Here is an 11,029-nt window from a genome sequence, read left to right as displayed (position 1 = left end):
TTAAAAGGAGCTGGATTTGATTAACATGGCAGTAACCGAAAAATAACAATAAAATAATACATTTAAAAAATTAATTTTACAATATCCTATAATCTTCCGTTTTCAATGATTGAATAGTTTCTTTAGTAACATACAAAAAGGGGATTTAAAACAAAATAAAAAGTCAGTCTCAGATGATTCTGCTCACAACATGTGCAACCGGTGACCAAAGGTCATTAGTTGACATTGATTTGATTAAAGAAGTTACCAGGCAAAAATGCTGCATCACTAGGTAACAATATACAAATAAGACAATAATTGTACAAGCACCCATTAAAAGGTGCACTATGTAACTTTGGGTGACAGATAAGTGAAAAAATGTTATATTTGTGTTAAAAGTTATATTCTCATAACTTAATTAAAAAAACTTTCCTCAGAGGAAAATTGGATCCCTGGAACACTGTTTGTAGTTAGAAAGCTACCTGAAAAGTTACTGTTTCACCGTTTTGTTAATAGCAGCAGGGCCCAGAGTTCTATTTACAAGCACATTCTTCCGTTTGGTTCCAGGTGTCTCAAAATAATTTTGTTTTGTGATGGTAGAATTATTCAATACGAAGAATTACATGTAGAGAAAATATGTTTCGTACACTGAAAATGTAAACAATTCCACCTCCCCATAAACTGCATAGGGCACCTTGACAAAAAAAAATTGGGCATTTTTTATGCTTTTCTAATAGACAATTTGGAGAGACAGATATTAAATAAGGGTAGAGATGGAAATGACATGCAGCAAAAGACCACGGTATATCCACTACACCACGAGTGCCCCCACGACACAGATACTTTTTTAAAGAAAAAAATAACTATTAGAGAGATCAATGTAAGAGATCAGCTGGGACAGCAGATGTCACCTTGTGTCAAACACTGTTTCCCACTTCAAACTGTTTATATCTTCAGCAGCGTTTTGATCGAGGCTGATACTGTTTCCCCAGCTCGGCTTAGCCGTAACGACTGCGAGTTCACCGAGGGCCTTGGGGTACTTCAGTCTGCATTTCCTCTCACTCATGCATACTAAGAGAAGAAGTGAAGTGGATACCAGGTTGTGGGCTACATTTTCTACATAAACCATGGCTAGGATATAAAGCTACATACTGGCATCTGCTGTTCAATTGAGGCACACACACATACAACAAAGCAGATGAGCCACGGATCCCCTTTTCTATGGAGACAGTAACACAAAAAAAACTGCAAAACGTACATTTAGTGTTTTTATTAATCATGTTCTGTATAACCGCATTAGCAGTTTTTAATAGAATACATTGTAATAAATTGTGCGCAATGCTTATGGGCGAAGAAGTTGTTTAAAAAACTGATGTTATACAGTATAATAAAGAATAGCTTTTTTTTGTTTATATATATAATTTTCATGTACAGAGGTTGAACATATACATATTTTTTGAAAACAGACATTGACATTTGTAAAAAATAAAATGTATCAAAAGTAGGAGAATCCGTGACAGTTTACTACTGATGTCATAATAAACAAAGTCAGGAATAATGCTGATTCAGGCTCGGAATGAAGAGACCCTCCGTCCTTGGTCAAAAGCAAACTCCGTTACACTTGGCTAAAACTCTGTAACATTGGTTGATTTTTCACTTGAGGTTTCAAAGCGAGATTTGGTCAAAGTTGTGTAAACAGTTTTGGAAAGGGACAATATTATGTCACGGCGGAAAGAGGAAGGATTTGCATTGGCGCCAGTAGTAATTTCTTCTGATCTACAGCATAGTTTTAGAGCAGGGTACATCCTAAATATGACAATCCCCCCCACCAGCATCTTATACAAAACGTATGCAAAGAATGACAATACCCTCTGATATGTGAGCAGATATATTCCTATGCTAATAACTACATACATAGTACATTCCTTATCTTTCCAAGCTGCATAGTTCCTGCTAACTCCAAGCAGCATATATGTTCATACAATCTCATTTCCAGTTTAGTGAGTTATATATTCAAGTATTGAAGAGATCCATCCCAAAGTCTAGAAAAAAAAGCATAATTCTATATAGCGTAGTTTAATTCTAGCACGCATCAACAGCTAAAGTGATTTCAACGCAAACATTTGGATTAAAAATGTACATTGCTTGCATTAGTCTGCCCGAAGAAGCCACTGGTTGCTGCCAGTTAAACCTCTGATTCATGTTGCGCCAAAGCTGGAGGCAGCGTAGTTCCGCATGGACCCTGGAAATGGTGCCTGTGTCACATCACAAACACACACACAGTCAGATTTTAAAGGTCATTCACTGAGTTGTAAAGTGCCTTTAAGTAGGCGACTAATACAAGGAAACAAATACTGGGAAGGAGCCTGGATGTTGTCTAAGTTGCCAGTGGGTGGCACCAAATATCAACATACAAAAAGTATCATTACCCACTACATCATTAAAACACAACATTTTCATAATTCATATATTTTCATGCCAACGTCATTCATTATAGAAGCGGATTGGTGGTATAGTTTTTTCAACAAGCACTCGGGTTTCTTGACTGACTTACGTGAAGTACTCTGTTTTTGGTGTTGTGTTTGTGTTAAATTCGGCCACTGGGATGCCCCTGGATGCGATCCGGGGGCCAAACATGGCTGCCGGGTAAACGATTGAAGACGTGCCAACCTGTAGGTTAAGCATGACAGCAAGTACACCAGCATCAATGATACACCTAGCATACCGAATTACTTCTTAGATCTAGTCCTTGAAGGATTCTGAAGAAATATTGTTTTAGATAATACATAGGAGGATAACTCACCACCAGACAGAGGTCACAGGTCTCCATCTCTTTTTCCACCTTGGTCAGGATATGAGAATCCAGAGTTTCTCCAAAAAACACCACGTTGGGCCTCAGCAGACCATGACAGTCACTCTCGCCACACCTTGGTACAGCAGCGACAAAGATTGTCATTGTGTCACTCTGAATTTAACACAGAATTATTGGCCATAACACACAAGCGTAAATCCACACAAAATTTTACGATTTTGTGGCCAGAGGTGTGATGTTGTGCTCAACAGTTAAGACATAAAAACTGCGAAAATGCTGCAGTTAATTCAGAGATGAATGTAAACATTGGCCTAAGGTCTAAGAGGAAGGTTACTACTTTCATAGCAAACCACTGACCCCAAGTGGAAGCCCATGCGGCGCTATCAGTTAATATCAGTTGCTATCAGTAACATGAGATAAAAACCAAGTCCTGGCGGCCAGAATCACAGAGACAAAATTTGAACTGTGCTCTCCATTCAGTTTGTTCTCGCACTGATTTACCACAGGCAGCAGCTTGTTGCTACATCAACAAAAGGCGCAGTCTGTGAGTGAAAGAGAGTCAGTGGACCAAGACCACAGAAAGGTTTTGTCTGACATCGCTAATCTCAGTAAAATGATGAAGGAGTCATCCCAGTTAATCTGCATCAAAAGAGAAATGGTGCTTTATACATTTATTATTAATGCAAAAGCCAATACATAGAATTCAAAGGAAATTGTAAAAGAATAAAGAGCAACTTAATGAAATCCATAATACAACAACAATATATACAGAAGCCACCCACTGTAACAGGTGGTGAGGGAGAGTTATGACGTGAGCAGGAGGTCCAACAGAAGCGGAGTAGGTGGAGAGATTGGTTTATACAGCTAATGCTGGGCTTACACTACACGACTTTTCACGCGATTTGACAGTCGCAGACAATCTTCCAATGTCGGACTGAAATCACAGAAGTCGTGCTGGAGTTGTGGCGCACGTAATCTCAGTCGTTTGGTGTAAGGTGGTCATCCAACCTGATTTCAGCCAGTCTTCTTCCCGTCTTGACGTTCCGACATTATCAAACATGTTTGATATTATCGTTAGTCTTAAGGGGTTGGCTCAAGCGAAATGACGTAAACACTGTCACACTCTCGCATGCACGACGCAGGAGGAGCGGCATTAGTCGCGACCTGTGTCCGCCTGTGCAGGGACTTATTTCGGACACTTTTTCCTTGAAGCCTCGGCGGGAGAACCAGGCTGACAGCCGCGCAAGTGAGTTAAAGTTATTGGGGTACGAGATCAGCAAATAAATATGGTCAAATAACTAAAGGAAGTCCCCCGCTCGGAATATTGAATTAACCTTTTTTTAATTAAATAATCACTATCGCGTTTGCGGAAATAATATTAATCTCAAAAGGAATCTAGTCGTAGTCTTGCAATATGAGACCCCCTGTCTTTTCAAAATCTCACTCTGTGACTGAAAACTAATGACTAGTTGTCTTCAGGTGTGAGTTGATTGTCTTTAAATGTAAGAGGGTTTCAGTCTTCAGTCTTTTCAAAGTCTTTTAAAAGTCCTCTAGTGTAAGCCCAGCATAAATCTAAAAAGCATAGCAAAATAATTACACTTAAAACTCGTTTAGACCCTCGTCTAAAGAGTGCATTAGGCAGTACACTGAGATTCTTACATTTAATGATCATTAATTTAGTGTTTGAAGACAAAAACCAGCTCCCTGTCAGCCTTTAGCATTTGTTTTTTATAATACTCGGATACTTTAGAATATTCGGATATAATGTTTCTTGATTATATTACTCCTTTTCTGCTACCATAAAGATCTCTGTGTAGTACAGGTTCGTTCATGCCTTTATGTCCTTTCACAGTCCTCAAATGCATTTACAAGTTAAGGAGAGGGACACACTTTACTGCAGCTGTGCAGAAGAGGCAAACTGTGTTTTCAACCTAGTGTACGTTTTTATAAAAAGGAAAACTAAAGGCGTAGTATGCTTAATAGAAAGCCCTTAAAAAGGCTTAGTGAATCTGACATTCAGTGTTATTTATAGTAAGCGATAGTAGTCCCACCTTGGCAGTTTATCCACAGGAATCTGGGCATCGGCAACATCTAGGTGAGGAGCACTGTACATTAGGAGAACAAACACTATGGGTTAAATGTCACTTTACCCATATATCCAGTTTAAGAGATTAAAAATAGTGTGTGTGTGTGTGTGTGTGTGTGTGTGTGTGTGTGTGTGTGTGTGTGTGTGTGTGTGTGTGTGTGTGTGTGTGTGTGTGTGTGTGTGTGTGTGTGTGTGTGTGTGTGTGTGTGTGTGTGTGTGTGTGTGTGTGTGTGTGTGTGTGTGTGTGTGTGTGTGTGTGTGTGTGTGTGTGTGTGTGTGTGTGTGTGTGTGTGTGTGTGTGTGCGCTCCAGAATGGCTTCTTTTTACCCTTTGTCCTTTAGGGCTGGACATATGGGGCTTCGCCTGTTTACGGTCATGTGTCCACAACTCACACAACGCGTCTCCGTCACACTGCCTGCAGTTATTACACACAGAAAGCACAGCTGTTTGTCATTTTGGCCCACTAGATTCACAGAAAAACATCTCCCTCCACACAAGAGTTTGTTGACAGTAGTTTTGTGCCATGATGACTCATGCATAGTTAATTAAAGCAAGATTTCTACCAAAGAAATCAGTCAAATGCCATGATCCACCCCTAAAACAACACTTTAAATTATATTTTGGGGTTTGTCCACAGACATTAAAATAAGTGACCAACCCTGGGGGCTCATGGGAGGTTTTTTAAAATGAACCAACAACTATATGAATCACAAAATGTTTCCATCTCCAAGTAAAACCCTGGTAGACACTATGGCGCTGAAAAAGTTCCAAGTAATCAATGACTATTGGAGCAGCAGCAGCTTAATGATTACAGATATAATTTACCATGTTATATTTTTTAGTAATCCCCAGGTGTAAATCTATCCTCAAAATATGAGCATTTTTGTATGATTTTTCCTTTTTTTGAGGTAGCTTTTTCCTTCAGCAAAATGTTATATTCAATCCAACATAAATCTATTCTCAATCAAATCTTTTTCCGAAACTACAGTATATTATGATCATATCTATTATATCCAAGGGGGGAAATGTCAATATTTTAGTGAGTAGATCTGGCCCTCACCATGAATCTTGAGCACACGCTTGGAGCCGGCTTGTCTGTGGAGGTCGTCTATGCACTGGGTGATGACCACCACGGAGCGCCCCTGCTTCCTCAGCCTGGCCTCACACTCTGCTATGGCCAGATGGGCTGCATTGGGCTTTTTGCTTAGAGCCATCTCCCTTCTGTAATTGTAGAACTCCCAGACCCGAGATGGGTTGCGAGAGAAGGCTTCAGGGGTTGCCAGGTCCTGCGAATGCATCGACAAATAGCAATGTTTTTATGGTCAAAACGGAAAGTTGGAAGAAGGGTTAGTAGATTAATTTAGGTAAGGGCGATTTTGATCGTGATGTTGTATGAAAAGACACTTTTTGGTTCTTTCCTGCCACAGCCCACGAGAAGAATCCAGAATTATGCAACAGACACCATTTTTATCTTTGCGGGCTCCATTAGCTGTGGAGCTGTATTATGTTAACATAAAATACACCCACTCCACTGCGAAAACACACTGAACCACAGCTGGAGATTAGACCAAACACAAAACGTTGACCTTCATAAAAAGGGTAAATAAAACAGCCATGTACAAATATATGTGTGTGTGTGTGTGTGTGTGTGTGTGTGTGTGTGTGTGTGTGTGTGTGTGTGTGTGTGTGTGTGTGTGTGTGTGTGTGTGTGTGTGTGTGTGTGTGTGTGTGTGTGTTTGCTTTTTAAGAAAATCACCTGAGATTGCCACTTCCTCCACCTCTCATTTTCTGCCCTGAAAGTCGGTACTCCACTCTCTGCACTCACACCTGCCCCTGTGATGATTGCTATGTGCTTGGCTTTGGAAAACACCCGGCGAAAGTCAGACATGTCTAGGACAATAAAAGGAAAAGCAACATATAATCAAGTGCTGTTTAAATGTCTTGTTGATGGTTTAAAAAAAACATTCTATGACATCCATGACAATGGAAATGACAAGCAGAAATCAGAGGGATCAATGTTGTTGTTGTTCTTGATTACATTTTCCCACATCTTGTCCTGATATTAAGTGAAAAAAGTCCTCCCAACAATAGAGGCACTACTGCTAAATCTGGGGGGGAAGCAATTAGGGCCCGACCGATATATCGGCCGATTATAGCACATCTCCGAAAATCGGCAATCGGCAAAATGGCCGCCGATTTTTTGCCGATTTTTTTTTTATTTTATTCCAGCAATCATGTTGAGTGAGATGCATTGCTGCCCCGGAGGTGTTATTGCATATTAACAGCCGCAGCAGGTGTGTTGTAATACATTAGATTAATTCACACTTGACAGTTCCCCCTGACACCAATAGCAGAGTCATTGGTCATCGCTTGACTGTTAATAGTAGTTGATATTACTATAGTTATTCCTGTATATAGAATTTATATAGTGCTTTATTGGAGGTCATTCGAAGACACTTTACATCAAACATATAGAAAATCATACTTACAGACAAAATACAGACAAATTAAATATAAGGTTTGGAGTGGACGTGGAGTCAGGTGTAATTATGCTTTCTTAAAGAGGTGAGTTTTGAGTTGACTTTTGAATGAGTTTATTTAGTCTGAGATGCTGATGTTTGGAGGGAGGGAGTTCCAGAGGGTTGGGTGCAGTTACATAAAATGCTTAATGTTCTGAGTTTGAAAATACGTCATGTCACTTTAGACATATTTGTAACACTTAATTTTTTTTAGATAATGCATATTTCAATAACTAAAACGTTCCTGTACACCTATTGACAGTAACAAGTATTTATATATATATTTATGGGTTCAAAAAAGTAAACATTTTCAATATATATTTATGGGATTTAAAAAAAAATAATTGGCCGATTTAATCGTTATCGTAATTTTTCTCAGAAAATAATCAGCATCGGCACCCAAAAATCCATATCGGTCGGGCCCTAGAAGCAATATATCAGTAACTATTACAGTAGGTAGTATTACAACATTTTAGTTATATGCTACAGTGTTGTATGTGTCCGATTGCTGTGTTTGAGTTAGGAATGATTGATTCAATTGATTCAAGACAGAGGTCAGTATGTTTAAATGAGCAATCATTAGACAGTGGTTCATTAACATAGATTCTAGTCTGTTTGATGATAACTTATCATTAGCAACCACATTGTTCTTGATTAAATTATTCAGTTGCTACTTTTGATTGATTTGTCACACATTTCCTAGATCATGCTACAACTGCTGTACCTTAGTGTCTTCATCAAAACATTTTATTTCGACAATTCGCTGGACCAATGTTAACCTGACACTGCCGCAAAACAACATTGTCATAAACTGAACTGCTTTCATTTTACCTGAACTGGGTCTTGTGTCTGGCACTGGTCCTGTTGTCACATGTGTGGAGCACATGCGAAGACCAACTGTGAACACGGCTCGCTTTTGGAGGAGCATTGTCACTATAGTTACAGAAGTCCATTCACAGACAGGAAAAACAGGAAAGAGAACAACAAAAAGTTGCAGGAATTATTGTCAAGTCCACTTAACAACAATTTTTATTGTAACTTTACATCATGTTGGGAAGATTTTCTCTGTTAACATGTAATGCCTTGTGACTATTCTTTGAAGCGCATATGAATATGGCAAATGTATCCTTTAACTTGCAGTGAAGAGCCTGTGTAGGCCTATGTGTGACTGGGGCCTCAATTTATATAACTTTACTTTAACATTATCAAAATGAACACAAGATATGGCTGCAACAGGAATGCATGTAGCCTAATGTGGTTGTGCAATCAGGACAGTGACAGCCTGCCTTAAATGTAGCCTACAATGGCATACAAACTGAAGAAAGCCTGACTACTGGCAGTGATTATACAAGGAATGTGCATGCAAAACCTGTTCAGATGAATAGGTTGGGAGTAGAAGTAATAGTCAGGTAAACCGCATTCTTCAGAAGAAAAAGCAAACAGAAAATTGGGTGTGTCCTACATGTCTAAACAGGTTTAACAGACTGCACAGCCTTATGTATAAAACACTACAATTCACCCGAGTATTGTATGCTATAAAAAAAACTACAATATACCACCCAATGTATAAAAGACTACAATTTATCAACCACATGTATAAAAGACTACAATCCTTCCAGATTAATGTATAAAGAACTACACTTCCCAAGCGTAATGTAGAACTACAGTACACGACAACGGTGAAAGCTATAAGACCTCCTGCTTGTTTCCATGGGTTACAGGCATAGATAGTGGTTCAGGTTACAGCTAGAAATCACTACTAAAGCAGTTGGTCACATTGGCGTTTTAAAAGTTTTCCTCCGAGGCGACAAACTTTTTACTTCCAATGTATTGAAAGTGTAAGTATTTAACACAAGCTGAAAAGTTCCAAAAATTATTTTACAACCTCCTAACGTGGACTGCGTTCACATTACGTCGCCTGTAAAGTCGTGTATGCTACACAGTTAGCTGCTGAATGGATCAAATCCTCTCCGTGCTCTCTTGACACATCAGCAGGAACTAACGTGCACATCTTAATTGTGTGTGTATAGGCCTACAGGCAAAAACCTACTGAAGACAAGAACGAAACATTCACATTTAACTGAAATTGACTCAATAACATGATCGTACTTACCTCAGCTTGTTTTATTCCCCCTTTTAGAGCAGAGAGCCAAGCCGAAGTTTGCTTGTTTACCTCTATCACAGTTAGTTTTAAGAGAAGCCGTAAACGTTCTAAGCTGTCGCAAAGCGCTCTTAAAATGTAGAACAAAAATGTGTAGTCAAGGGGAGCCACCTGCTGGTAGACTGCCGCAAGTGTGTTTTATTCAAGGCTGATTCAGATTCACTGTACTCGCGACTTAATTTTTGGACAATGAAGTGAACGGAACACAACTGAACTGAATGGTTATATTAAGCTAGCCTATAGGCTATAGGAAAGCCTATGTTGTGTGTTGGGTATGGTGCAGAACCAATAGGCCTATGGTGTAGTAATGTGAAAGACATTTATTGTATTTTTTCTTACACATGATTCTACATAAATAATAATACGATTTATATTAGTAATTTGAATGGAATTAATCGGCTTTAACGTTGGACTCAATGGCCTATATGGTCAGATCAAATAAACAGTCCTGCCTACTGTAGGCAGGACTGCTCAACCCATAAGCATAGGCCTATATGGTAGGCTAAAACCTGAAAGCATAATAGACTAACTGAATAAGAGCTTTGACAAGATAGCATTTAATTTGTTTTGGGTTTTTTCCTCCCACTGTAGGCCTATCCATGCCACCAACGCTCTCTCTCTCTCTCTCTCTCTCTCTCTCTCTCTCTGTCAGTGTGTGCGCGCGTGTGTGTGTGTAAACTCCCTCCTCCTCCTCCTTCTCCCCATCATCCATAGAGCTACCTCTCAGTATGTGAGTGGCCGTGGTTCTGCGTCTGCCCTAGTCCGCCAGAAGTCCTCCCTGGACACTGGTTCAAATTGATGGCGACCACTCCAGACGGCAGCACAGACCGCAGACCGATAAGAAGACTCCGCTCCAAGAGCGATACCCCGTATCTTGTTGAAGCCCGACTCTCCTTCAACCTGCGGACAGGTAGGCGCTCCTCCATTCATCCTATAGCCCCCCAAATGTTCATGTTAGATGTTTTGCCAGTTGTGTTTATGTGGGCGGGCTTGGAGGAGACAGACGTTTAAGCCATCAATAGGCTACTGGTTTACAACATTATCCCCACATAGCCTGCTATTTTATCCTTGTGGCATGGGAGAAATGAGACTGAAATGTTATGCAACTTTGAATACTGGAGGTTAATGTCTGGCGCAAAAAAACAAAAAAATTAATAGGCTATAATAATAGGCTAAATAAAATGTAGGCCTTTGTTATTCCGATATAAAACAGCAATGTTTCAGTTTTAACTGCCGTCCATGTGTGTTTTTTGATTTCGTCATCGCGTGGTAATTGCTACCACTATAATTCAATGCAGTTACATAATACGAAGAAGCTTCAACGTGACGTGAGGTAGCCCGAGCTTTGGCTGCTGTGGTTGTGTTGCACGAAAATCAGAATCGGATATCCGGTTTATTGAGCGTTTATTTTTATGAAGATATTGATCACCGTATTTTTAAAACGCTGTCAAAGATCCCGCGATGGTGTTGGT

At 39.7% G+C, this 11,029-nt stretch overlaps 1 protein-coding gene across 1 annotated transcript; it reads right to left on the bottom strand.

Annotated features, from left to right (window-relative positions):
- Window positions 1–1,240: 1,240 nt before the first annotated feature.
- LOC307255095 (NAD-dependent protein deacylase sirtuin-5, mitochondrial-like) lies at window positions 1,241–9,599 on the bottom strand. Its single transcript, XM_080033702.1, has 9 exons — window positions 9,510–9,599; window positions 8,228–8,329; window positions 6,634–6,767; window positions 5,938–6,163; window positions 5,205–5,292; window positions 4,843–4,896; window positions 2,783–2,906; window positions 2,534–2,649; window positions 1,241–2,234 (listed from the first exon to the last, which is right to left on the bottom strand). Exons 2-9 carry the CDS (start codon window positions 8,322–8,324, stop codon window positions 2,165–2,167), a joined length of 909 nt encoding a protein of 302 aa, XP_079889828.1. The 5' UTR covers window positions 8,325–8,329; window positions 9,510–9,599; the 3' UTR covers window positions 1,241–2,164.
- Window positions 9,600–11,029: the final 1,430 nt, after the last annotated feature.

Source organism: Ammodytes marinus (assembly GCF_949987685.1).
Source record: "Ammodytes marinus genome assembly, chromosome: 9".
Taxonomy (NCBI): domain Eukaryota; kingdom Metazoa; phylum Chordata; class Actinopteri; order Uranoscopiformes; family Ammodytidae; genus Ammodytes; species Ammodytes marinus.
This window is presented reverse-complemented; position numbering and strand designations above follow the sequence as displayed.

Bases quoted from the DNA above. Each gene is read 5' to 3' on its own strand.
- LOC307255095 (XM_080033702.1), bottom strand. From the start codon at position 8,324: ATGCTCCTCCAAAAGCGAGCCGTGTTCACAGTTGGTCTTCGCATGTGC. The intron at 6,768-8,227 runs GTAAAATGAAAG...TTATTGTCCTAG, and splicing joins AGACACAAGACCCAGTTCAG to ACATGTCTGACTTTCGCCGG. The intron at 5,293-5,937 runs GTGAGGGCCAGA...TAATAACTGCAG, and splicing joins GCGTGTGCTCAAGATTCATG to GCAGTGTGACGGAGACGCGT.